At 46.3% G+C, this 11384-nt stretch overlaps 1 protein-coding gene across 1 annotated transcript; it reads right to left on the bottom strand.

Moving 5' to 3' along the window:
- Positions 1-6675: 6675 nt before the first annotated feature.
- Positions 6676-8442, bottom strand: LOC121973808 (polyol transporter 5-like). The gene is made up of 2 exons (XM_042525160.1): positions 8235-8442; positions 6676-8159 (listed from the first exon to the last, which is right to left on the bottom strand). Exons 1-2 carry the CDS (start codon positions 8368-8370, stop codon positions 6733-6735), a joined length of 1563 nt encoding a protein of 520 aa, XP_042381094.1. The 5' UTR covers positions 8371-8442; the 3' UTR covers positions 6676-6732.
- Between the last annotated feature and the right edge of the window lie 2942 nt (positions 8443-11384).

The raw sequence follows: 11384 nt of genomic DNA, 5'->3' as shown, positions 1-11384 counted from the left end.
AACAACACAATTTGATATGGAGATCAAGTTGTTGTTTTAGAAAATGCATGAAAACTTAGCCTAAGATAACCTAAACCCATATCTCACATCAAAATTGACTTGGATGTGTTTGATACACCTTAGATGTGTGTGAGATATTAGGATGATGAGTTAGGATCAAGGTGCATAGCTCTTGTACCTAGATGAACCTAATTCAAAATTGGGGATCATAGGGAAAGCTTATGTACAAGTCATGTACATATAGCCCAAAGATTGTGGTCCCAAATTAAAGGGTTTAAAATCATTTCAAAATTGATTTGAAAAACCTTGATGAAGCTTTTCTAGTGATAGCATTCATCATTGAGCAAATTGATACAAAGTTGAGGTAAACTTGAACTATTTCAAAGTTTTTGAACTTTGTATCAAGATTTGAAAATGGAAGTTATTTTCATAGAAAACTATTTTTCCTTGATAATATATGTTATGAGGAATGTATCCTCAAAATTTTACGATTTTTGGAATTTTCTGTAATTTTCTGTGAGTTTCTGAATTTCTCCCGGGGAGAAAATCAGAAATCTCTGATTTCAGAGGCTGGATCGGTCACCGGACCGATCCAGAGAAGTCCTGATCGGTATGGTGACCGATCAGTGACGATCCAGAAAGCGAGGATCGATTTGGGAATCGATCCAAGGGGTTCCTGATTGGTCTGGGGACCGATCAGTGCGTGCCGAATTTCTGATTTTCAGCAGGTGTCTGAAATTTCAAGTTTTTGGGAGTTGAGTTTAGGTTTCTAAATGTTTGAAACTCTCCAAGACATTGTTGGTGCAATGGTCAAGGGGGAGTTGACCTTTAGGGAGAGTTTTACCTATTAGTCAAGGAGGAGTTGACTTTTAGGGGGAGTTTTTACTCGTAGAAATTTTTGAGGATGAGTGATATGGGATTATCACTAAGTTAATTGTTGACTCTAGTGTCAAGGGGGAAATTAAGAGTTTCAATGAAAGGTATGGGACTTTCATTAGGAAGAAACCCTTGACCTTGATTTACTCTTTTTGATGTGTGTCAAAAAGGGGGAGAGTAGAAAGGAGAATGGAGAATGTCTAGAGAATGTTCAGGGAAGAACATTGGAAAACCTAAGTTAGGTTATCGAGTTAACCTAACTTGACTATGGGTTTGATTATGGGTTTTGTCAATGGGTTTTGTCAAACATCAAAAAGGGGGAGATTGTTGGTGCAACCTTAGGTCAAGGTTGACCTGGTTGACTAGACTTGAGTTGACTGGACTCGAGTTGTGTTTTGATGTTTGACGAGTTATGTTTGACAATGTTTGTACCTTGATGCTTGACAAGGATACAAGCTTGGGAGATTGAGGGTGCAACCCGCGGTCAAGGTTGACCTGGTTGACCCAAGGTGAGTTGACCTGAATCGGAAAAGTCCAAGCAGGGAGCTTGGCACGGGAAAAGTCCAAGTATGGAGACTTGGCACGGGAAAAGTCCAAGTATGGAGACTTGGCACGGAGAAGTCCAAGTATGGAAGCTTGGCACATGGGAAGTCGGAGAGGGCTCGGAAGCTCGTTCTCCGGACTGTGGTCAGAGAGGGCTCGGGAGCTCGTTCTCTGGACCGGATGTGGAAAAGTCCTGGTGAGTGAAGCCAGGCAGTTAGAAAGTCCTGGTGAGTGAAGCCAGGCAATTGGAAAAGTCCTGGTGAGTCAAGCCAGACAGTTGGGAAATCCTGGTGAGTGAAGCCAGGCAGATTGGAAATCCTGGTGAGTGAAGCCAGGTGAAAACCCTAGTGAGTGAAGCTAGGTGAAAGTCCTGGTGAGTGAAGCCGGGCAAGGGAAAATCCAGATGGATCAAGGGTGATCGGACATCTGGTGATGGGAAGTCCAAGTAGGTCATAGGATTGACCGGATACTTGGTACGGAGAGAAAAGTCTAAGTGGGTCAAAGGGATTGACCTGACACTTAGCGGGGAGTCCTAGCAGGTCAAGGGAGTGACTGGATGCTAGGCACAATGTACCAACAGGTCAAGATTGACCGGATGTTGGTTTGGACTTGGTTTGGGCGAAAACCATGAGCTGGATCGATCTGGTGATCGATCCAGTGATACCGCGAATATTCTGATCGGTCTGGTGACCAATCAACTGATCGGTCTGGTGACCGATCAGGAGTCGATCAGAAGCCGAACAGGAGCGAGGCGCAAGAGGGGCTGATCGGTCTGGGGACCGATCAGCACAAAGCCTGATCGGTCCCCAGACCGATCAGGAAGTTCCCTGATCGGTCTGTGGACCGATCAGTAGGTTCCCTGATCGGTCCACAGACCGATCAGGGCACTAGCCGTTGCGACGCAACGGCTAGATTTCTTCTGTGCTTCTTTCTCCGCAGGTATAAAAGGAGGCTGAGAGCTTCTACATTGGTTTCTTCTTCTTCTTCCTTGGATTGAAGCTTCTGCTCCTGTGCTCTGAGGTTCTGAGCTTTGTTGAGCTCGCTTCCGAAGCTTCGCGTGAGCTTCCAGTCGTCGATCAGCTGCTGCAGTTGGGTTGTGAAGTTGCTGCTTCATCGCCTCCGGTCGACAGAGAAGGCAAGCGAGTGTTGCATTCATATTGTTGTTTGTATTTGCTTCTTGCTTTCCTTGTACTCCTTTCTTGTTGTTACAAGTATTGTGGCGAGGTTTCTCCACCCACAAGGAGCATCTATTAGCCGGTTCTCCGGGGACTCATCCACCGACGGATTGATAGGCTTCGTCCACCTTACGGACACGCCGAGGAGTAGGAGTTTATCTCCGAACCTCGTTACATCAGTTTGTTTGAGGTTTGTCTTCTTTCCCTTTCGTTTCTGTGTTTATTTTCAGCTGCGCTAACACGTTTTGTAGAAAGAAACGACGATTTGGGGTCGGCTATTCACACCCCCCCTCTAGCCTCCGTACGAAGGATCCTAACAATAAGTAAGCATGCTCTCACGCCTAACAACCTCTCAGTCGGGATTCTAGACTCTCGCCCCAGCGCGAGTTATAAGTGAGCATACTCTCATGACCAACGACCTCTCGGTCGGTTTTCCAGACTCTCGCCCCATCACGAGTTATAAGTGAGCATGCTCTCATGACCAACGACCTCGTGGTCGGGATTCTAGACTCTTGTCCCAGCGTGAGTTATAAGTGAGCATGCTCTCACGCCTCCAGACTCTCGCCTCAGCGTGAGTTAAAGTGAGCATGCTCTCACGCCCAACAACCTCTTGGTCGAGATTCCAGATTCTCACCCCAGTGTGAGTTATAAGTGAGCATGTTCTCATGACCAACGACCTCTCAGTAGATTTTCCAGACTCTCACCCCAGCGCGAGTTATAAGTGACCAACGACCTCTCTGCCCGGCACTCACCATACTCGCCTCACTCGCCGCTTTGCTCGACACTCATCACATTCGCTCCACTTGCCGCTCTGCCTGGCACTCATCATTCATGACTCACTTGCCTGACACTCACCATTCGCGCCTCAATCACTGCTATGCCCGGCACTCACCGCTCCTGCCTAACTTGTCGCTTTACCCGGAACTTGCCCATCGCATCTCACTCATCGCTTTGCCCCACATTTGCTGCTCGGTGGATACCCTCTTTTCTCCTTATACGGCATTTGCATAACCGCCTAATTGTTCTGCTCTTGTTTGTGCTCCATCCACAGGTTCTACTCGCGTTCATGCTTGATCCACGGGTTATGCTCCCATTCTCATTTGGTCTCAAGTTCCATGTCTATCTAGTGCACATGCTTCGCGCCCACTTGGCATTCTTTCGATCACCGGGTTGGCCTTCTCTTAGACAACCGATCAGTATCACTTGGCTATCTGCTCAGTTGTTCACTTTGTACGGTCGACTTTCTCTTCATCGACTGATCAGTATCGTTTGGCCATCTGCTCGGTCGTTTACTTTGCATTGGTCGACATTCTTCTGGTCGCGCCCTCGGAACCCCTCGCTTGTCATGGTTCCACCAGCTCGGGTTTCTCCCTATTATCCAGCCGTCATTGTTCGATTGCTTGATCGTGATTTATTGTCACTCGGTTGACATTTTCTCGATCACGCGTTTGATAGCCTCGCCCATCGACTTTTGACCCGCTCAACATTTTTTTGATCCAGGTCAACATTTGTCGATTGCCAGGTCAGCACTTTTCAATTACCAAGTCAGCATTTTTCGATTGTTAGGTCGGCATTATTCAATTGCCCGGTTGCGACTTATTGTCGCTCGCCCATCGTCTTTCGACCCGCTCAGTATTTTTTGATCCAGGTCGGCCTTATTCGATAGCCCAGTCGTGATTTACTGTCGCTCGATCGGTATTTTTCTCGGTCGCGCTCATGGCTTTGCTCGTTCACCATTCTCTATGTGGCTCGGTCGTGATTTACTGTCGCTCGGTTGACATATTCTCGGTCACGCGCTTGACACAACTCACAATTGGATTGCAAGCTGCTCGACATTCTCTCTATTGCCCGATCGACATTTTTTTGGATAGCGTGGTTACAGTTTCTGATCACATGGTCGATAATTTTCAGTCATCCGATCGTGATTTTCGCTTGGTTGACATTTTCTCGATTGTGCACTCGGCTTCGCCCGCCCATTCTCATTCCATCCGAACGACATTATCTCTATTTCTCGAGCAACATTTTCTCTGTCACGCGCTCGACACCGCCCGCCTTTCGTCCTTCTACCCGTTCGGCACGCCCCCTATCGCCCGCTTAGCATTCGCTCTATCGCTCGACTTAGCATCACATGACCGTTTGCTCGATATCACTCGGTCTCTCACTTAGCATTCGACCGATTGCCTGCTTGGCATGACGATATGATTCTACATTCAGGAGGGATTTCACTCTTCGTTTGGTTGGGTCTAGTCAGTCGGACTCGCGCCTCTTTCGACTAGACTTGAAGGGGAGGCTTGTGATACGGATATAGATTAAGGGTAGAGGTGGAATTAGAGGGGAGAGGAGGGGGCAATTTCATCTTTATACTGTGCAGGGTTTAAGACGGGAAGGGAGGCACAGAGTAAAAAGGGAGGGGGGGGGGGTGGGAGTTTCCCTTCTTAGTGGATTTTTCCCGCCGCTGCTCTCTCTCCCACCTGAGGAAAGCCGACACCTCATGCACGTCGTCGCCGACTTCTTCAGCCGTCGCCTCTCTCTCTCGCTCCCCCTCTTCACGCTGCGGCCAAGCCTTCGTCCCTTCCTTCTCAGAGACCTCGCGGATGCCGTCACCACTGCCACCGGTGGAGGGCTTCGGACGCTACCCACCATGTCGCCGACAGCAACACCACCGCTCCTCTCCCTCTCCTCGCGATGCCACCACCGGACTGACTCGTAGCCGCTCCTCTTCTTTTCCTCCTCTCACCGGAACCGCAGCCGAGCCACCCCTCTTCTCCCTCTTTGCACACCACCGCTTTCCTCTTCCTCGTCCCCTCCCTTGCACGTTCTCAATAGCGCCGACACCGCCCTTCGTCATATCCTCCACTGCGCTGGCCTCCACCGGCCGTTGCCGCGAGTCAAGTCGCTACCATGCCTGCCGCTTTCCTCTTCCTTGGCACACCGGTGTCCACAGCCGTCGGTCGTCGCCCTTCGGACCGTCGGACAGCCAAGCGCTACCTCTCTTATCGCCTCATCTTATTCCACCTCCGGACCGTCTGCATTGTCGTATGCCTTCGATGGGGGTCGGGCCTTCAAACCCTCGCCGCCAATGGACACTGATCTGATCATGCTCCATCTTTGTTGAGTTCGAACCTTCGAGTCGAGGCTACATTCCAATCCTCGCATCGTTGTCTTATTTGGGTGTGCCCATTGTATCCCTCTCTGCGTGCCGATTTCATATCCTGGCATGCGAGTTGATATTTTATCTCGGCCTACGTGCCGATGTCTTATCCCGGCCTGCGTGCTGATGTCATAACTCAGACTGCGTGCCAAGGTCGCATCAGGTTTTATGCCACCGCGTCCAGCTCCTCGTCGTTAGATCCAGCTCTTCATCCGGCTCGGCGTCATCTGCTCTTTCGGGTCACAACAATTCAAGCAGCATCCTATCCGAGGGCGCCCCCTTAGGCCAGGGTATGTTTTCCATACTCACCCCTCATTTATTTTATTATTATATTATTAGTCTGTTATTCATATATTCGTTGGATCTGCCTCGAGGCTCGGGGTTCCAGGGACCGGGGGCACAACAACTCGAGCAGCGTCCCATCCGAGGACGCCCCCCTGGACCATGGTATATTTTCCATACTCGTCCCTCATTTATTTCATTATTATATTATTAGTCTGTTACTCATATATTCGTTAGATTTGGCTCAAATCTCGGGGTTCCAGGGATCGGGGGTAACCCGGTTGCTAGCTGCAGGTAGCGTTGACCAGAGAACTTCTGACGACATGGTCAACATATAAGTCATCTCAGCATACCCCCCTCCGAGATGTCGCGATTCGATCAATATTCTCGCCACCTAATCTGATGGTCCGTCTGATTCAATTTCCGGATAGGATCAGTAATTATTATAATTTTTTTCTTTATTTGATTCTGAAATTATGATCGATGTAAAAGTCATGTTTAGATGCCAAGAAATTAACCTTTCGAATTTTAATAAAAATTTTCTTCTTCAAAATTACTCTTGTTATCTTCTCTTCAATTTAATCACATCCTGTCCGATATCAAATTGTATTTGAAATCCTGTCCGATATCAAATTGTGTTTGCTAGAATATCGTTTACAACGAGTCATAGTTGATTGATAAATTGTGCCCTTTTGTTTTCTAGTACTAATTACCATCGTTCACCATTTCGACTCCTGTAGTGTCTTCCTTCCCCTTCTCCGGCGCCGCCGTCTTCTTTTTCTCCCCAAAGAGATTCGGCATCTCCTCCAGCGTCCTGCCCCGCGTCTCCGGCAAGAACGTGAAGAAGAACACCCATGCCACCGCGGAGATTCCGGAGTACAAGAAGAAGCTGCCCCCCAGCGTGATGGCCTTGGAGAGCGAGAGGAAGGTCATGGCGATGACGCCGCTGGTGATCCGGTTCACGGCCACCCCGATGGCGGCCCCCAACGCCCGCAGGCGCAGAGGGAAGATCTCCGAGCTGTACACCCACGCGATGGGCCCCGCGCCGATGGAGAAAAACGTCACGTAGGCCAGCGTGGAGCTGATGCTGAGCGCCACCGCCCACTGGAGCTGGTGCCCTCCATCGCCGTGCCTGCTCACCGCAGTCATCCCGATCCCCAGCCCCGCCATCGACACGATCATCCCTGCGTAGCTCCCCAGAAGCAACGGCCGCCTCCCCACGCGGTCTAGGAAGAAGGTCGCCACCAGGATGAAGAGAGTCTTGGTGAACCCCACCGCCACCGTCGTCCCCAGCTGCGCGTTGTCAGATTTGATCCCCGCCGCCTCGAACACCCGGGGACTGTACAGCACCACAGAGTCGATCCCCGACGCCTGCTGGAAGAAGTGGATCCCCATGGCGGCGATCAGCACACGGCGCACCGACGGTCTCGGCCGGAGCAGCAGCTCCCTCCAGGCTCCGCTGTTGTCTCTGTTCTTCTTGGGGACCTCCACCACGTCTGCGTTGCATTCTTCCGGGATTCCGGCAGCCCGCTTGATGTCTGCGAGACGGAGCTGAGCTTCCTCCGACGAGTCACAGGTCTTCTCGAGAACCTCCTTAGCGTCGCCGAGGCGGCCACGCATGACGAGCCACCTCGGCGACTCCGGCATGGCGAGCACGCCGAAGCCGAGAAAAACCGCCGGGATGGCACCAACGCCGAGCATGAATCGCCACCCGAGGGATTGCCGGAGATGGGAGAAGGCGTAGTTGGAGATGTATCCTAGGAGAATGCCGACGTTGATGAAGACCTCCGGGAAGGAACTGAGGAAGCCACGGCTGGAGGCAGGGGCGACCTCGGCGGTGTACGTGGGGGCGATCATAAGCGCATATCCAACGCCGATGCCAGAGACTAAGCGGCCGAACATGAGAAAAGCATAATTCATGGCGAAGCCCATTAGCAGCGCGCCAGCGAAGAAGATGGCGGCCGCGAGGACGATCGTGTACCGGCGGCCGATCCAGTCGGAGGTGAATCCGGCGGAGAAGGAACCGACGAGAGAGAAGAGATCAAGGATGCCGAGGAGAATCTCCACCTGCGTGTCGCTGATGTGGAGGTCTTTCTGTATGAACTTTTGAGCTCCGCTCATCACTCCGATATCTGATACAATCCCCAAACAGAAACATTCGATCACAAACAACCTCCAAGAATCAAAGCCGACGACAACGTACGTACCGTATCCCAACAGGATGGAGGCCAAGGAGGCGAGCATGGTGCAGCCCATGGCGTACATGTTGTGGCCTTGCTTAGGCGGAGCCGCCATCTTCTCCACCGACGACAACTGCTCCCCACCCTCTTTCTTTTCCCCCATGCTCGTAGATAAATTAAGACAAAGGAGAGACCTTAGTTTCCCAGTGGATAGGAAGTGTGATGGAGCGGAGCGGAGCAGTGAGCTGGGTTTAATAGACCAAGGCGGCCTGTGAATTCTAAGAAAAAGGTGTGTTTTAGCTTAAACACCGTGGATTATTAAATTACCGGTCAACCAACTTAAATAGATCATGGCGGCGACGGACGAACGAACCTAAAGCTAACAGACAAAGAGATTAGAATGATGTCAGGAGGTGTCCTGGTGAAGCCACAGCGATACTAAGTTAGTGGAAAAGTTCTTGAGCCCAGGGCTTTGTGTGTGCATATATGTCTGTGCCCGCGGGAACGGACGACGTTTTAAAGAGTTGTGAAACCATATGTTCTCCGTGTAAAAAAAGTAATGGGTAGAGAAGAGATGCAAGGAAATAAACTTCTAGATTCATTACGGTTAAACCTCTTGATTCATTACGGTTTATCCGAGGTATACAATTTATATAAAACATTATAATACTCGGTCCATTAATAGATTAATAAAACGAAGATTCTAATAATTATGTTTTACTGAATAATTTTCTTTTATCTCTGACAATTTCAAAGGGAGGATTTTGATATTGAGTTTGCTTGTTAGTCTATTGTAATATTATCTAATTAATGATTTAGTAAAGATATTATCAATTTGATCCTCTATAAAAATGTAAGAGGTAGATAGTTGTTAAAGTAAATTTCCACATATTTTGTACATAGATGAAGGATTAAATTTGCTGTGAAAGATGTTACTCTAATATTATCACACTAAATTTTTAGTACGACATTTGACACAAGATCATGTTCAGAAAGAAGTAATTGAAGTCAAATAATTTTAGATGCGATATTTGCTATAGTTTTATATTCAACCTCAGTACTTAAACGAGCTAGATACTATAGGTTGCTTTTTCTAATTTCATGCGAAAAGGTTTTATCCAAGAAATAATGTATATTCCACTAGTTGAGCTTTTGTCTTTAGGAGATCTTGCTCAATCCACATCACATATACAGGTAAATTTCGAAATGATTGACGATATAAAAGAAGATATATATAATAGTACATTTGAGATAACGGAGTATTCATTTCACACCTTCCCAGTTTTATTCAATGGAAGCATGCATGAACTAATAAGTATGATTTACTGCAAAGATAATATCAGGTTGTGTGATAGTGACATATTGTAAAGTTCCAATAATGCTTCAATAAATCTAGAGATTATACATGACAAGAGAAGGTGCGGAGAAGTTAGTAATAGCAATTGGTGTGGAGACCGAGCATGATCCATCTATTTTAGCTATTTGAAAAAACCCAGTAATGTATTTACTTGGAGAGATAACACTACAAAAAAACTACATAGAGACAACACCAAAAAGACAACACCAAAAAGACAATGGTTTTAAGAAAAACTGTTATAAATTTAGCAAAAGACAACGATTTTTGACAAAATCGTTGTCTTTGATGCAACAGTTATCCTAAAAGACAATCTTAACAATAGTTGAGACAACGATACAATGAACCGTTGTAAATGAGAATATTTTTATAACGCTTGGAACAATGGTGCATAAACAGTTGTTGTTGTGCTAATAAGACAACGGTTGTAAACCATTATTAATGAAATTAAAATCTATTGTGTTTTTTTGCCTTAAACTCCAGCCAGAAATTTTTCAGAAATTTTAGTAATGCACATTTTGTGCACTGTTAATACTGAGACCGTGCACAAATTTCCTCACCCTTGTGACTTATTTTATTCTGACCACGCCTAAAATTTCCTCGTTGCTTGTGTTGGTTAGTCCTAAGAAAATCGTACCGGTTCCACTGTACAAAAATTTTGTACAAGTGTCGAACCTTTCCTTAAATAACCTATTGTGTTTTTAGAAGTTAAATTAGGAATCGCAGGCGGAACTTAACATCATTGATTCCAAATTTAACTTATCTGTTCTTAATGGTTTAGATTTGGATCGCAAGCGGAACTTAACACTATTGATCCAAATCCACCTATGTTATTAATTTCATTAAATATTAATTTCATTAAATATTAATTTCCAAAATTGGCTTCCAGGACTGCATGGCGAGGTACATGACCTTCTTGGATATGGGAGCAACCACCACCGCCTAGACAAAGCCTTTTAAGGAAAGCTAATATTTAATTTCCTTAAATAACTCTAGGTTTAACCAAAAAGAACAATCGAATCACAAATTCGAAAAATAAAATAAAAGAAACACAACTTCGAAACAAATCTGAAAACTCTAGAATCATATGCCTCTTGTGTTTGGTATTTCCAAAAATAACTATACAAACAAAACTAGTATGATGCAGAAAACAATTACTAGTTATACCTTTCTTTGTAAGCAAATAACCTCTTGATCTTCTACCGTATTCCTCTTCTAACCTCGGATGTTGTGTGTGCAACGATCTTTCAAGATGAGAACCACCAAGCACCTTCTTCTTCCTTTTAGATTTCGGCCACCAAAATCTCTTCCAAGGATGAAGAGGTTCAGCCACCACCAAGCTCCAAGCGATGCTAGAAATATCGCCTCCTTTTCTCTCCTTCTTCTCCAAGCAAGATCCGGCCACCACAAGGACTCCAAGGGATGCAATGAGGTTCGGTCACAAGATGGAGAAGAGAGAAAGAGGAGGGGCCGACCACACCCAAGGAGAAAAAGAGAGGAGAAAAATAATAGAGTCGTTAGCCATGAATGCACCTCTACCCCTTCTTTTATAATCCTTGGTCTTGACAAATAAGGAAATTTAATTAAAAACTTCCTTAATTCTTTTGCCATGAAAAGGAAAAATTTATTTAATTAAAAATAATTTTCCTTTTCATTATTACATGGCCGACCACTTATTTCCCCAAAACAAGGAGAGTTTTAATTAAAACAAAAATTAAAATTTCCTAATTTGTTTCCAGAAATTTATAAAAAAAATTTCTAATAATTTTTCCCTTCATGGTGAGTTATAAAAAGGAAATTTTATAAATTAAAACATTTCTTTT

Source organism: Zingiber officinale, chromosome 4A (genome assembly GCF_018446385.1).
Source record: "Zingiber officinale cultivar Zhangliang chromosome 4A, Zo_v1.1, whole genome shotgun sequence".
Taxonomy (NCBI): domain Eukaryota; kingdom Viridiplantae; phylum Streptophyta; class Magnoliopsida; order Zingiberales; family Zingiberaceae; genus Zingiber; species Zingiber officinale.
Note: the sequence above shows the minus strand (reverse complement) of the source record. Positions and strands in the feature narration are given on the sequence as shown.

What these genes read in the sequence shown, in the direction of transcription:
- LOC121973808 (XM_042525160.1), bottom strand. Translation starts at nt 8,370, where the DNA reads ATGGGGGAAAAGAAAGAGGGTGGGGAGCAGTTGTCGTCGGTGGAGAAG. An exon ending in CTCCATCCTGTTGGGATACG is followed by an intron (nt 8,160 to 8,234) that starts GTACGTACGTTG and finishes GGATTGTATCAG; the next exon opens with ATATCGGAGTGATGAGCGGA.